This window comes from Dipodomys merriami, unplaced genomic scaffold (assembly GCF_024711535.1).
Source record: "Dipodomys merriami isolate MVZ:Mamm:240054 unplaced genomic scaffold, mDipMer1.0.p SCAF_4, whole genome shotgun sequence".
Lineage (NCBI taxonomy): Eukaryota > Metazoa > Chordata > Mammalia > Rodentia > Heteromyidae > Dipodomys > Dipodomys merriami.
In genome coordinates, this window is record NW_027205603.1 from 64,508,811 (window position 1) to 64,525,645 (window position 16,835).

Here is a 16,835-nt window from a genome sequence, read left to right on the forward strand (position 1 = left end):
TTAAAAGAAACATTATAATTAAGTAACCAATGTTTCATTGTATATCTGAATCTGTCTGATTTTTGAAAGTCAAGAAGAAGGCTCCACTACAATGAACACCAATCACATCTTTGCATATTGCCACAGTTATTAACTGGGAGCAGCATAGCTTTGTGGCTAAAGAATCCTCGTCTTGGGGGGAAGTGTGGATGGTACATTAGTAGATATGTGAGTTGAAAACAAAGTGAAAACTAATTTCATCAGAGCAGGTATTGGTGGTTTATACCTGTAATCCTAGCATCAAAAGGCTGATATCTGAGGATCAAAGTTCAAAGCTAGCCTGAGCAGAAAAAAAATCACTGAGACTCTTATTTTTAAATTAACCACGAGAAAAAAGTTGTAGAGAGTCAGCCTTGAGCAGAAAAGCTAAGCAAAAGCACAAGGTCCTTAATTCAAGCCCCAGTACTGGTACAAAACAAACAAAAGATCCATTCTTGGCTAATTCCATGTCTTGGTTATAGAAAATAGTGCTGCAATAAACATGGTTGGGTGATGACTTTAGTGTATCCCTCTTTGTGCTCTGTTGGGTAAATGCCCAGAAGTGGAATTGCTGGGTCATAGGGAAGCTTTATGTTTAGTCTTTTGAGAAACCTTCATTCTTCTTTCCAGAGTGGTTGACAAGTTTACACTCCCACCAACAGTGTAGTAGAGTTCCCTTTTGGCGACATCAAAAATGAGTACAAAATGAGTACTAGGAAGTGTGTACTTGGGGGGGGAACGGGGGTGAAGACAAGAGGTGATGGGTAAAAGAATGAATGGGGGATATGAGTAGAATGCAGACAAGAACTGAGAAAAATAAGGGAACGAGTGGGTAAGAAGGGGAGTAAAGCAGTTGAAGGGAGAGTAAAGTGGTTGAAGGGATAGCAATGTTCAAGATGGTATTGTATACATAAATTAGTTTGTTAAATGGTAACAAAAATTCAACACATAACCTAAAAATTAAGAAAAGTGAGAGAAGGGGTGGGGTGGGATGGGGTGGGTGAGAATGTTGAAAAGTGTGACATTGATCAAGTGACACTGCATTCATTAACTGCTTTGTTGTATAGCACCCTTGGTACAACTACCTAAAGAAAAATTTAAAGCCATACTTTTTTTTATAAAACAGATTCTATCTCTTCAGGAAGGTACTTATTTGGTGAAAATGCATATTACATTGCACACTAGTGACTCACACCTGTGATCCTAGCTACTCAAGGTGGCTGAGATCTGGAGAACTGAAATTCAAAGCTAGCCTGGGAAGATAAATATGCAATACTTCATCTCCAATTGGCCTGCAAAATGCCAGAGTAGAAGCGTGGCTCAAGTGGCATAATACTGTGAACAAGAAAGCTAAGCAAGAGCATGAGGCCCTAGGTTCAAGCCCCAGTACCAGCACAAAACAACAAGAAACATAATGTATATTAATATGTTAAAAAAAAGTCTCAGTACTATCATTTTAGGGCTCACTCTTACTTTTCATTGTAAATAGTAAGTGTAACTAGAAAATGGACAATAAACATCTTGATACTTAAATGCTGGTATAGAGAAGATGGCCAGATTAAGGTATTTTATACACATTTTTTCATGAAAGATTTTCTCAAAAGTGGTTTTCTCTAATACAATACCTTATATTTTTGTACTTCTTGCCAAAAAAGTACTCCATTTTCTAATAAATCTCCTTTTAGAGCCACAAAACGTTGAAACTGTCTTGAAGTAATTGGATTCAATAATGCTTTACGAAAAGCAATAATTTCACAAGATGAAGATATCCACTTGCTCTCCACAGGCTGTCCAAAACAAAAAAAAATACAGAAAATGAGCTATGTTCTCAATAATAATAATAATAAAGTCATTGATTAGACTAAAATGATCAACTTTTATCCCTTTAATGTTAGTCACTGAAATTTATAGCATGAATACAATAGAATTTGGCAGCTTTTTTCCCTCTGATCTCCTCCCTCTTGTCATTTTTATTATTTATGACAATTTTTAAAAGTAAATTAAAAGAGACTTCCTTAGAAAGTAGAAAAAGAGTGACTGATAATTTACAACATATGAGTACATTGTTTAAGAATGCTAATAGATCAGTTTGGGACCACTGGGAAAAATGACTTTTAAGTACATGTGTGAATTCTGGAAAGAAAAGAAAGTAAATCATAAGGATTCACATATCTATTGGGCTGTTTATTTTTGTTTTTAATTTTACTTTTGAATTAGTATACATCAATACTATGATGGGGTTCATGGGGACAATTCTATCTATGTGTATAGTTGTGCTTTGAGCAAGTTCACACCATCCACTAAAGTGCCCTTCTTCCTCTCTCCCTTTTCAAAGTGTTTCATGAGGTTCATTATACGCTGTGTTCACATACATATAAGTACAGTATTTCACCTCTCAGCATCCTCCTCTCTCTCTCTCCTGCTGACTCTCAGATGAACTGCCTCCCTTTTATATTCATGTCTCATTATCATTCATGTTTTGTTTATCTATTTTTATTTTTCAATTTTGCATTATTAGAAATTATTGTTTGTTTATTTATTTATTTTATATGGCACTACTGAGCTCTGAACTCAAGGCCTGTGCTTGCTGGGCACATGTTCTTACCACAGAGCCATGTGTCCAGCCACCTGGTTACAGGTTTGAGCTACCATGTGCCTGTTTTAGGCTTTCTGTCACAGTTTAACAGGTGCATATCACTGCACTCAGCTCTGGGCTGAACTTTTCTGCCTCAGCTGCCCTCTAACTGTGAGCCTTCCAATCTCAGACTTTCAAATAACTAGGACTATAGTCTGGCACCTGGCTTATTTATTTGATTTGATTTGATTTTGAGAGGGAATTTCAGTATGCAGTCAAGTTATCCTTGAATTTCTCATCTTCCTGCCTCAGTCACAGGTACTAGGTTAGGCATGGAAAAACATTCCTACGTTTAAAAAAGTGCAAGCAGTTAAATATTTAAACAATTTTAAAATTTGTTTTAAAAAATCAATTCTATATAATTTACATGGAAATTTTACTAAGCTACATTGTAATTCTATCCTGGAAATATCATGTTTTCACATGAACATCTTTAAATTGTTTTAGTAATTATTAATAGGTATAATATAAGCATATAAGTGGTAATTAATTTTGTGGTGCTGGGAATCAAATCCAGGATCTTACACATGCTAGGAAAGTACTCTGTCATTGAGCTACAGCTCCAGTGGTAGCAATAGATTTTTAAAAAATGATTGAGGATTTGTTTCACATATCATAAAATCTAGAAGTATCTGTGGTATTTTCCTAAACTGAAAAGTACTGTAATCTACTCCTATTATATCTTCACCATTTTGAAATGTTTCCTTTTTATTCTTTGCCCATTTTAATTTTTCTTTGCCCATTTAAAAACCATACAATTTCCTTTACCTTCTCAGATTTAACAACATAAAAAAGATTTTATTGAATTTAGCAAATAGCTTTCAATTTTATTGAAGTTTTCCAAAGCTGACTTTCGCATACAACCCTGTAAGGATATATCACTCCAAAGGCAACAGTTTAGATGACTTACTTACAAATTATACTAATGATTAAATTACATGAAAAATATCTATTGTTGACAATGCATTAAATAAATTCCTTGAAAGAAATCATATGTGACCACCATTAGAACTGTTTAAGGGAATTATTTCAAAAGTGCTACAGGAACGCAAAGGCAAGAGTGACTGATTCTGCCTGGAAAGGGAAGGGCCTCCAAGGTGACAGTGAGTTGGAACTGCAAAGCGAAGGCAACTCTGCGCAGTCCGGATGAGTGCCGTGGCATTAACCCAGATAAAGTGCCGAGATGTCTATCACTATTTATTGAGGCACATGCCATGTTCTGTGGACTAAAACTTAAGACCCTTAACATCTGGTCCATATTACAATGATAGCCTTATAAATAGAAACAACTATAAGTTAGACTGGGATGTTTATTTAAAACCCACTCAACAAATAATGTTTTAAGACCTGCTTCTTAAGATAGTAAAACTTAGTAATTTGACTAAAACCTATAATTTAACTCAATTGAGCATAATACAATATATAATGTACAACAACATAAAATACAAGCTCATTCTATTTAGTATTCCAATTAAAAAATAATTAAAAAGTCATTAAAAATTACTTCTTTCAAAAGGAAAATATCAAAATAGACTCTATACCCTAACTACTACATGCACTCCACTAACTTTCTGATACATTTATTATTATTATTATTATTATTATTGCCGGTTGTGGGGCCTGAACTCTGCCTGGGCGCTGTCCCTAAGCTCTTCAGCTCAAGGCTAGTGCTCTACCATTTGAGCCACAGCACCAATGGCTTTTTCTGCTTATGTGGTGCTGAGGAATTGAACCCAGGGCTTCATGCATACAAGGCAAGCACTCTACCACTGAGCCACCTTCCCAGCCCATTTTTATTTTTATTAGTTTGCAAGAGTTTACTTGAGTCTCGTACGACATTCCATCATGTAGGTTCAGAAAAAAAAAAAAAAGGTTGTGTGCCTCATGTTTGTTAAAAAGTAAAATAGGCAAATAGCAAAGTATCATATTATAGTGATTTTAATAATCATTAAAATAATAGTCATAATTCTTTTAAAGTTAAACTGTAATTGTAAATAAAGGAAACAGTTGTAACATGAATTAACCTGCTGATTCTGCTGTGTGCATTCTTTTTGTGTAATCCACTCTCAGTGATAAATAAGCTACCAGACACTGGTGAGAACAGCTTGTCTCAATAAACCCATCATAAGCAAAACAAATGTTTTGGGGTTTGGGGTTTTTTTTTGTTTTGTTTTGAGCCGGGGATCCAATCAAAGTCTGATGCAGAAATGTACATGAAGACCAATCACACTTCTACCATTGAGCAGTTCAAGGAGTACTTCAGAACAGAGTTCTGACAGAATCACACATTCCCTCAAATTCCATCTGCCAAGGAAGAATGCTATGGGTAGTCAGTTGGTGGTTTAGAAATCAGGGAAGGTCTTTGAACAAGAAGGGAAAGGAAAAATAATACTTTTGACAAACTGGAACTTAAAAGAGGAAGAGTATAATAATTACTTGCCTTCCAGACCCCGATTTTCCTTTCATGCTTCTGTTGTAAAAGCTCATCTGCTATGTCTTTCATCTGTATCTAAGAGCAAAACCAATTATTTCATCCACTTAATCAGAATGTTCAGGGTTTTGAAATTATTGATTTGTAGCTTATAAAGTGAGATGTAGGTTAGACTGAAAGAGAGTGCCATTCACAAAAAGAATTAGAGAAATTGAAGCCCTGAGTCAGGACTCTGAGTTACTCATTCTTGGAACCCAGGGTCCTCATTTGCTAACAGTATTAGTACCCAACTGCTCTGCTCCAAATTAACCATCACAGTTTCACTTTGGCTCACTTACATGACTCTAGAGTGATCTGATAACTGCTCAGAGTTTTGTGCCATTTTCATATTGGAGATTAAATTAATGGTCTGGCATTTATTAAGCAAGCACTCTACTTCTCTAGCTGCATATTTTCCCTCTACTAACTTTTTCCCCCAAAGAAACATTCAGCAGAAAGAAACAAACAGAAGATACCGTTGACGGTCAATATCCATTGGTGCATCTGTGAATTCAACCAGGCTGAGATGAAAATATTAAAATAAAAATTTGCACCTACTCTGAATATCCATGGACCTTTTTCTTGTCTTTATACCATAGACAATACAGTATAACAGCTATTCAATCAACATTTGTATTGCATTAGTTTTACAAGTTATCCTGAAATGATTTAAAATATATGGAAGGAAGGATGTGAGAGGGTTATATGCCAATATTATAAGATTTTACATGAGGAATTTGAGCATCTTCAGAGTTTTGGTATCCACAGAGGTGCTCCATAAACATCAAGAGATGACTGTATTTGTTGGGGTTTCTGCTTATATATAATAATATATAATATTTTATCTTAGAGAATAACTCTTGCCAAATCTATGCTAAGTCTCTACTTCCTTATCCAAAACACATAGAAATGATCGAGAGGAGAAGGATTAGGATCACAAGGGCAGAATCTTTTTTTTTCTTTTTAAACAAATGCTGTGGGTCAAACCCAGGGCCTTATGTATGCTAGACATGATTGTGTAATAATCAGTTTTAGCCCCACCATTAAGTTTTCTTGATAATCACAGCTCAGAACAATGATCTAAGAATTCTTGCTGAGTTCCCATGGCTGTCCTGGCCTATATCTTATCTAAAGCTAGGGTGTTACTGCTTCTCCTATGTGTCGTGTATAAGATACTCCAAGACCATAATATAATAGTTTATACCACTCCTTTTGTTTTTTTGTTTAAGGTCTCCAGAATTAGATTATTTTGCTGATCACCCAAAGAATGCTAAGTCAGGAAATAACTACAAGTTACAATAAAATTGCTGTGGTAAACATAATGAGAACATGTGGTAAATACTATTAGTAGGCCCAATGTCGATGTAATTGGCTTTGGAAAGAGAACTGGAATTGCCCTAAAGAAAAGGAATAAAGAGATTTGAGAGATTATTTACAGAAACATTTTGCCTAAAACAAGTGAGCTTTTCTCCATGCTAAAAATTCTGTTTTCCCTTAAGTTATTCAGCTCAAAAGACTAAGGATATGTCCAATTCTGTAGGTCTCAAAGTGTTTGATCAATTGATTTCATTGTATCTGAAAAGCGAAATCATTTCAACTAGTTCCTAGTTACCATTAAAGGCATTTGTCTTTAAGATCCAAAGTTACCAGTTTTCTGATGGATTAGACTTTCCTGTTTTTAGCTATACTAGGGACATTTGAATGATGCAATATTTGTTTTAATTTTTTTTTAAAAAAGCAAAACAAAAACCCATTTTACAAAGTAAAAAGTAAAAATCCTCTCCCTGTCCAAACCCATTTCTAAGAAGTAGATTCTTCAGGATGTTTTTCCTGGTTGATTGATAGGCATCTCTACTGCTATTAAAAGATTACACATTTATATACCTTTATCTTTTGACGTGCTGCAAACTGTTCATTTGCAAGAAACAATGGCAGCCACACGTTTTCTAGCCTGTTCAGGACATGTTTCTGAACTTCAACTAGAACAGGTGCATCCAGCTGTTCATGCAGAATCTTCCCCCAGCCACCACTTAAACGCATTATCTAAGAAAATAGAAGTGAACCAGAAATACAAGTTTGTATTTAGTTAAAGAAACACTAATATTCATTTACTCCAAAAAACAAACAAACCACCATTTACAGAGTAACTGACAGTTGTCACAATTTTCATTCCTCATATAACATCTTCTGATTATATTGTCTATAGAAACCACAGACAACTTACCCAACATAAACAACAACAAACTGTGAGTTTTGTGGCAGTTGTTCTCGATGTATGACTTTGCTTGCTATGAAATATTGAAAAGTATAGGTGTGGGATTTGTGTATTTGTGAGCTCGTGTTCAGATGAAATCCAATGCTTTATGCATGCTAGGCATTGCTCTACCACTGAGCTACATCCTGGCCCCCAGGAATCCAGCATGAATAACAAGCAAGGCATTTTTCTTCATTGACTCAGTATCTTCAATTATAAAATGAGAGCATTAATCAATTGATTTTTTTTCCTAAGTAATCTTAATAGCATTTTGTTCTGTATGACTCTCATCAAATTGGTCCATTGGAGAAAGCATGTTTTTGTTTTTGTTTTTGTACGTGAGGAAAATGAGGCATCAATTACTTAAAAGAAAACCTTGAAAGCCAGGCACCAATTGCTCACTCTTATAATCCTAGCTACACAGGAAACTGAGATCTGAGGATTGCAGTTTTAAGCCAGTCTGTAAGACTCTTTTCAATTAACAACCAAAAAGCCTGAAGTAGAGCTGCGGCTCAAGTGATAGAGTGCTAGTGTTGAGCAAAAAAATCTCACACTCTAAGTTCAAGCCCCAGGACAAAAAAAGACAACCTTAGCCGGGCACCGGTGGCTACTCAGGTGGCTCACGCCTGTAATCCTAGCTACTCAGGAGACTGAGATCTGAGGATCATGGTTCAATGCCAGCCCAGGCAGGAAAGTCTGTGAGACTCTTATCTCCAATAAACCACTAGAAAACCGGAAGTGGTGCTGTGGCTCAAGTGGTAGAGCGCTTGCCTTGAGCTGAAGAGCTGAGGGACAACACCCAGGCCCAGAGTTCAAGCCCCACAACTGACCAAAAAAAAAAGACAACCTTGACTTAGCTATCATAAATATATATGACATCATCAACTAATGTTGGGATGGAGATGATGGGATGACAGCAGGAATAGTGGTGTAGAGTTTTCCCAACTATTTCTAACTAGAAAATAGAGGCATCAAGAACTAGAGAAAGGTCAAGTAGTTCAACTTGTGTGCATTTTAAACACACATTTTTATGACCCAAATCTTCTTTCTGAATAATTACTGACCTCAACAAGCTACTGATACATGTTTCCTGCTGTAAATCATTGTTTTCTATCTGTTTCTGTGTACACTATTCAGTTTTTCTAGATTGCTCACCAGAACAATCACCCTCATTTAATTCTCCTTTAACTTATTAATAAAATACTATGAAAGACACTGTGTAAAAAAAAGGTCCTATTTTCAATCCTCTAGAATAATAATAGTCAAGTGAATAATTAGTAATATTGTTCTTGGCAACCTTGGTATATACAAGAGCAAACTGGCTATACAACTGAAATTAAGATTAACACAATCCTTAAAAAAAAATTAGCACAATCCTTATAAAATGTAATGTGATATGGACATCCTCAAGGGATGACAGGAAAAAGTGTCAGTGGGAAGGGGTGACATTGTTCAAGAAGGATTATATTCGTTACTTGATGTATGGAATTGTAACCCCTCCAATCCAACTCTTTAATATAAATAGCAATAAAATTATCTTTTTTAAAAAGTCAGTGGGAAATTCTGAAGCAAGCACAAGCATTTGCTATCATAGTGATGGGCGAGTTTTCCCATCAACATGCTGCATGCACTCCAGAGGGTTCAGACAGTAGCATCAGATACCATGAAACCTCACGCAATGTAGCACAAGCCAAACAGAAAACAAATGCTCTCCATGTGTTTATTTCATACTTGTGCTTATTGAAAACCCAGCCACTTTTGCTAATGTGTCCCAGATTTGTATCTCAGGCAAGTAATGGGAAGGCATTTTTGTCATTTAGTTCTAGAATAATCTTAAAATATTTAATTCTAGGATTGCTTCTCCCCCCTTAATCCCAAAGATTAATGTTTATTTCTTCCCAGGCCAGAGATACAATTTAATTATTTGATTTGTTATATTCATGAATGTCTCTTGAATTTTTAATATACTAAATTTAGCATTGAAATTTGTGTTTTATAAATGTATGCCTTTAAGGTATGTGTGCTTTTAAGCTCCTAAAATTAAAAAAAAATCACATACTATGCATTTGACTCTAAATTAAATAAATTATAGTCCTTAACTCTGTAGTAAAAAAACATAATCCATGAAATGAAAGTGTCACAAGAACTCTCAAATCTACTGCTGATCCTAATCTGCTTATAGGGGACTATAAATCAGATGGCATGATTGTTATTAATAATAATTAAGCTGCTATAAGACTTTGGTATAACAAAATGGTCAAACCCACATTCCTCATTAATGAATATGGTTCCTGAGATTAATGACATTGTAAACAGGAAGCCCATCATTAGGGAGTAACTAAGAAGCAAAGGCGGGGGGGGGGGGGGGGGGGGGGGGGAAGGGTTAAAAGATGAAGAGAAAGAAGATTAGGTTCAATGGTTGAAAGGTACAAGGGACTTTGTCTGTTTATCTCTAGAACAGTGTCTGATATCTCTAAGTGACTAATTCAAGCACAATATGTATAAAGCCATGATTATACCCTCAAGTTTATTGAAATTGCCCTTAATATAGACCCAGATGAATAATTTATTTTTCTCCCATAAATTACTTCTAAAGTCATGTATGTTACACTGGAGTAAACTTTAAACACATTTATATACTGTGAATACTTAAATAAAATATCACAAAGGTGTAGTATCTAAGTCATATAAGCAAAGCAAAAGAAAAAGGGAAACTTTCATATCATTGGCAAAAAGAAATAAATTACTCTCATTTAGACTTCAAGTAGAAAATAGGTTTATGCTGATACCTCATTCTGCTGATATATAGAAGCTGGACTTTTGGGTCCAAAGAAATACCTTTTATTAAGGTATTTGTTTTTAATGTATATTGATTTTGCCTCTCTTTGATTTCGATCTTTGAAAACTATTCTTCGAAACTGTTCAATGTCTATCCAGCACATAAGGTCCATGCTAAAATAAAAACAAAGGAAAAAATATAGCCCTTATTTATTTCTGTAAACTCTACTTAACACTAACAAATTACTGTTTTTGACAAAACTCAGGAAGTGGCTGACTGGGCCAGTTAGCACATCTTCTTACATCAGAACTAATGAGTATGATGTGGTTTCTGATTCTATACTCCGCCAGTTAGTTTTGACTCTGTTATAATCCAAATTCCAGTCAAATGACTGATGGCTAGGAACTGGAACCAGAAAAATAATTTATCATTATTGGTGCTGTCTCTGGGTTCTTCCTTTAATGATGGACTAGTTCCATCAATTTCAAATATGAGAAAAGATCCACACAGCATGTCCATTTGATAACAGACAAGATTTAGAAAAATCCCAATCACAATGAGGGGAAACTACCTAGAAAAGGTCAACCAGTTTCTGTCAACTTGAAAGAAAAAATATGACCATATTTCAGTTTATATTGGATACATGTAAAATTCCAAGACTCTGTACAAACTCATATTATTTCATTATATTACAATCTTTTCAGTAATCTAGGAGATATTTATTTCCTATAGTTAGTAAAAAAAAAAACATAAAATAGAGAAATAGTAGGAAAAGGAAATAAAAACAGTACACTGGTGTTTTAAGTCAGCCAGTGTTAAGTATCAACAAAAATCATGTAACCACTTAAAACATTTGAAGGTTGCTATAAAACAACTGCATTGCAACAAAAAAGTAATTCTACTAATTTCACATGATTATGCACATGAGTTTTTACTAACAATGTTTAAAAAAATATCTAGCACCAAGCAAGATTATAATATACTGAATCAAAACCAGTACCTAAGTAAAGTATCAAAAATAATACTTTAAGTAAGCAATACATTTTAAAATAAATGTGTTTCTCACCTTGAAGAATGAGATTCAAGAAACTGACGAAAATGTTCAAATTCCAATTTGTTGTTAAGCAGATCATTAAAAGTAAAATGCTTGTATTCTTCAGGAACATTATTCCAATATTCTGTTTGTTTAGAGACATTAGCGAGTGATAAAATACTAGTTCCAATTTCATCAGTGGTACCCTAATGACATAATACTTTTCATAAAAATCTCTTAAATGCAACAAATCATTTACAATTTTAAATAGAAAAATCACAAGAAAAATTAACTATTAAGCTAAGACTGTTAAACAATTCAGTTGCAGAACTAAATAAAGAATCTAGGTGGCTCAGATTTAATTCATGTCAAATTCCTTTCCTTTTACCCCACCCTCCTCTTATAAACATTTAGCAAACATTTAAAGCATTTGTTTTAAAATACTAATTTTATTCTACTTCTTGTAAAGCAGTAATATGTCTGTAGTAAAAAGGAAGAAATTGCAAGTATATGTAATACTACAATACAGAGATAACATATTATATATAAGCATATTATATATAATAAAATATATACGTGTCTTCTAGTCTTTATATCTATCTTCAAAAATGAAGATAGAATTACGCACCTACATATAGTTTTGTTAACAATACATCATGAACACAAACCATTACCCTATAATTAAAAGTCATATAGGATACTTGTCTAATAGTTCATTCCTTAATGTAATTCTCATGTACAAGGTAACTTTTCAGCCCTTTGATATTTTGTGGACATTTTATAAGGAATAGGCTTACTCCTTGAAATGTCCTTCCTTAGATAATTCCTTACATAATGAATTAATTCTCTGTTTTTTAAAAAGTCTCATCATAAGTTACCAATATTTAAAAGTGAATTTTCCTTATATAGAAGGGTATAGAGAATGTTATAAATTTTATTTAGTTCATTAAGTTTTGATCCAACTTTTCAACATACTACCCTTACGGATTTTTATATCCTTTCCAAGATATTAATTAATGGCATGTTAAACAAATAGCTTCTGGGTTCACAAGGCACAAAAGGTTACAGTTTTTAAAATACTGTTTTTGTAAAACTTCATTGCATAAGAAAATTTTCAGAGAAGTACAAAGAAGAATGTTTAAAAAAAAAGTCTTCTGAAATCTTACCACTCAGAACTATCTGTAACATTTTGGTGAATATTTTTCTGTTGTTAAATGTGTGACTGTAACATATCTGTCAAATGTGGTATGCTAGGCAAAGGAACAGACACTGCCTATTCCCTATATTAAAAACACATGATCTCCTCAATGTGAGATCTCACCACCAGTAGAAAAGTGATCATCTTCTCTAGCATAAAAAGGTTGTTTTTGTAAGTAGAAAGTTGTCTTACCTCAGCTTTCTTGGAAAATGTCTCTTTATGCAAAGCTTGTAGCTTTCTGAAGTATGTAGAGTCTAACTGCCGAGTTTCTTGCTCCAATTCCACCTAAAATAATGAAAATGCTTGTAACATCAATAGTATATACACTATGAAAGAGTAGAGAAACGAATTCACAATTGACTAAAATAGTGGGCTTGCACCAGCGATTCTTCTAGCTTTTTTTTTTTTTTTTTCCAGGGCGGAGGACCGAACCCAGGGCCTTGCGCTTGCCAGGCGGGCGTCCTTCCGCTGAGCTAAGCCCCCAGCCCCCCAGCGATTCTTTTGGAGGCAAAACTAAAAAATCTAACTTAGTTAAAAAGACTAAATGTAGAAAGGTCAGACTTCAAAGTATACAATTAAAATGTATACATTTCTGTGTAATGATAATTTGCCACCAATGACCACTTCTTTCTGGACACCCAATGTAAACTAATAAGCCAAATGTGGATTATATTTTCAATTTCTATTCAGTCATGATAGTCATGAAGGTAGTCACTGCTGGATTCAGGGACAAAATCATTCAGAACAAGAAAAGGTTTCATATTGTTATTAGTCGAGGATAAAAGGATTTATTGCTATAACCTAAGAGGAGTCTGTCATCAAAGTAATCTTCATAGAAGGACTCAGTCTTTGGAATATGCAATCCATTATTTTATATTGTTAGAAGAACAAGACCACTCTCGAATTCTCTATTACAAGGAAAACCCAGTTTGGCTGGCTAACTGCTCGAGAACTTTCTGTATTTAACAGCTGGCTCTGCTAGTCTGCTTAGGTATCCTTTTGGGGAAAGTCTACATGATACAACCAGCTGGTCTTTTAGAGAAGTCCTCAACCTTGAATTTAAGGAAGTTTTAGAACTAAGAAAGATTTGTTTTTCCTCCTAATAAAAATAGTCAATAAAGCCTTTCATAATAATCATAGCTAATGACAATATTTTTTATTTGTCTAGGGAAGTTAGTTACAATTCTAACCCTTTAATGGCACTGCAGATACCATATACTTTGCATTTCTTTTATGCAATGCAATATATTTTTTATGTGGGTAGGGATGAAATTTTCATGTGTATTCACATGAACATTTCATTAGTAGAAAAGACATTACAATGGGAAGGGATGGGAAGGGGAAACTAAGGAGGAGGCTACAATGCTTGATAAGAAATGTACTCATTATCTTGCCCATGTAATTATAACCCCTCTGTACAGTATTTTCACAATAAAAATTTTTTTTTAAAAAAAAAAGACATTACACTACTTTTACCAGAATAAAGAGAATTTAGGAATAAAAATCTCACTAGTTTGGTCATTGAGTTAAGTAAGTCATAAGTTTGTTTTTTTTTTTAATTGGAAAATACTATACAGAGGGGTTACAATTACATGGGCAAGATGAGTACATTTCTTATCAAGCATTGTAGCCTCCTCCTTTGTTTACCCTTCCCATCCCTTCCCATCCTCCCCCCGCCCCCCACCCAATCCTCCCTGCTCTCCCCCCACCCCCCCCCCCCCCGTCCCCCCATCAAAGTTGTAAAGTTCGTTTTTGACATAACGACTTGTACATCTCATTGTTGCAATGGGTCCACCTGTATCCCTATTTAAACGGTTTGTTTTTCCCCTTCCTCTCCACAAATTATACCGACATTAAATACAGTGAAAGCAGGTTATACTGTGGGGGAGGGACATACATAGCAACAAAGAAATAATCTTATAAATATGTTAGAAGCAATCACATGAAAGAAAAAAACATTTGAATACATATCTTAGGGTTCATTTCCCTAACATCACCTTATCTGACAGTTTCTGCTTGACTCAGACATATACTAGATATTGCAAATAAGGGAAACTATGGGACCTATGTTTCTTTGGGCCTGGCTTACTTCACTTAAAATATGGAACGCTTCACGAATTTGCTTGTCATCCTTGCGCAGGGGCCATGCTAATCTTCTCTGTATCATTCCAATTTTAGCATATGTGCTGCTGAAGCCAGCACAGTCGTAAGTTGTTTCAGTCACAATCGAGTAAAATAACTCCCCTCTTAGTTGTTTAGGTATTAACTCTATCTTAGTCATATAATTATCTTCCTGGTACAAGATGTGACCAGCAAATAGGTGGGTAGATATGCAAGAAGAGTAGCAATATAGACAGCAGAATTCTGTCTGAAATGACTTCATGTTTAGGGTGCATACATTAAAAAATACCCAAGGACAGTTTTAATTTGTGATTCAAAGCAATAAGAATAATGAAAATATTCAAGCACCAGGGCTTTAAATGACCTCTTTTGGAATGAAAAAAAAAAAAAGCACTGAAACTTTCATCCAATCAAGCAGTCTGAACATCTGGGTGTACTTTAAAATAGAAGCACTGAAGTCAGAGCATTGCCTTTCATAATACATAGGAAGCATTTATATTTTCCATGGGTGTAATATTTACTGTAACCCACCCAGCATAAAACGAAATGGTTTTTTTTCCCCATTAATCAGCATTAAGACTACTGCTGAGAAATGTCAGGAAAGGACAAAAACAGTATATTTTCATGGCATACTTTGCTGGGTCACAGAAAATCAAAACTCGGGTTTCCTTCTTCTGACATTATTTGTACAGAGAACCAAAAACAAAAAAAGACAGGGATTTACATCTTCTTTTAGGAGACAATAGAGAAACTGTCCAGAAACAAAAATAAATATTTTCCTTGCTTAAGTGGAATCTTCTCAAATCTTAATTCTACAGCCCAGGTGCCTGAGGACCTTTTTTCCATTTTTCTCCTGTGAGTTTCTCCTGTGAGCAGCCTGGTGAAAAGCTCCCACCATTCCTTAGTGTCATCATACCTTTCTGTAGGTAACTTGGTCTGACTTCACCATCTTTGACCAGGGCTCCAGCAGGATGAGAAGAATATACTCCTCTGCTGTGTCAAAAAGGTCTTCAAATGGTGGTTGTATTTTCATATAAATTTCTTTTTTCTTTTCCTGTTCAAGTCCAATATCAAAAGTGGCTGATGGCGCAACGTAGGTGGCAAAAAGATACTAAGAGGGGGGAGGGGGAGGGGGAGAGATTGGGAGAAACCACAGAAGTTAGCCCATCAGAGTCCTCAGCGAGGGCATTTGTAAACTAGTGAGAAAAGGCAAACAAGCTTTTTTATTTTTAAAGATTATCTTTAAGTAGTTGTACAAGGGAGTTTCCATTTAACAAAGCAGTTTTTTACTATATCGGGATCAATGTCACCCTTTCAACATTCTCACCCATCACCTCCCCTACCCACCCTTCCCCCACTCTTCTTAATTTGTAGGATATACGTTGTGTTCTTGACTGCGTTTCCCTCCTCTTTTCCTCTTCTTTGGTCTACCTCACCCCACTCCTTTTAAGTACCCATTTCCAGTGTTTATTTTGTTGAACTTCGACTGTCTCTCTAAGCAATTACAGAGTTCTCTCTTGAATCTACTGCATTTAATTCATTTCTATACCACCCAATGCATTTACTTATAGGTTAATAAGCCAAATTTAGCTTCTATAGCTAAGGAAAAACATACACCCTTTGTTTCTCTGGACCTGACTTACTTCACTTGACATAGTTTTTTTCAGGTCTTTTCATTTCTTTACAAATAATCCAATATCATTCTAATGAATGAGAAAAATTCCATTATATATGTGTGCATATATATATTTTTTATTGATCCATTCATCCATTGAGGAGTATCTGGGCTGATTCCATACCTTGGATATGGCGAACAGTGCTGCAATGAACTTAGCTTTATTGTAGCCTGGTTTGTAATCTTTGGGATAAATGCCCAGGAGTAGAATTGCTGAATCATAGAGTACTTGAATGTTTAATTTTTTGTGGAACCTCCATGTTGCTTTTTTTTCTTGAAAATATGGGTAAACTACTTAAGGCAAAGCAGCTTTTTGAAATATAAAAACTAGTTTTGCTTATCTTTGTCTACTTTCTCATGTAAGTAGCATTTGGTCATTTTTTTTCACAGATGACAAAATGCTAAAGGTATACAATTATTATGGTCAATCGGAGATTACAAATATCCTTGTTCTCTTACCTTCACCAAAAATGTGTGTACTTTGTGGAAATCAGAGGCAAGAACACAGTAGGGTTGGAAATCTGGTCATTGGTCGTCTAGTGTATACACCAGACCATTGCCCTACCTAAATGAATTAGAGTTCTAAGACTCTTACTAATTGTCCTTCTTTGTCCTAAAATGTCTCCATCCATCCTGGACTATGGAAGGTATA

General features: G+C 34.9%; 1 protein-coding gene and 1 non-coding gene across 8 annotated transcripts in view; both read right to left on the reverse strand.

Annotated features, from left to right (window-relative positions):
- Positions 1 to 16,835, reverse strand: part of LOC138805896 (regulator of G-protein signaling 22-like) — a 123,270-nt gene that overhangs the window by 15,084 nt on the left and 91,351 nt on the right. For 6 of the 7 annotated variants that reach the window (XM_069991135.1, XM_069991137.1, XM_069991139.1 and 3 more), the window contains 7 exons: positions 15,425 to 15,619; positions 12,580 to 12,672; positions 11,223 to 11,395; positions 10,167 to 10,329; positions 7,008 to 7,166; positions 5,094 to 5,162; positions 1,644 to 1,805 (listed from right to left, as the gene is read on the reverse strand). In XM_069991135.1, coding sequence (XP_069847236.1) covers positions 1,644 to 1,805; positions 5,094 to 5,162; positions 7,008 to 7,166; positions 10,167 to 10,329; positions 11,223 to 11,395; positions 12,580 to 12,672; positions 15,425 to 15,619 — 1,014 coding nt within the window. The remainder of the gene's footprint in view (positions 1 to 1,643; positions 1,806 to 5,093; positions 5,163 to 7,007; positions 7,167 to 10,166; positions 10,330 to 11,222; positions 11,396 to 12,579; positions 12,673 to 15,424; positions 15,620 to 16,835) is intronic. The other variant, XM_069991138.1, reaches the window with a different exon arrangement.
- On the reverse strand, positions 14,483 to 14,589 carry LOC138806412 (U6 spliceosomal RNA). The gene has a single exon (XR_011365855.1). It is a non-coding gene; the product is annotated as a U6 spliceosomal RNA (small nuclear RNA).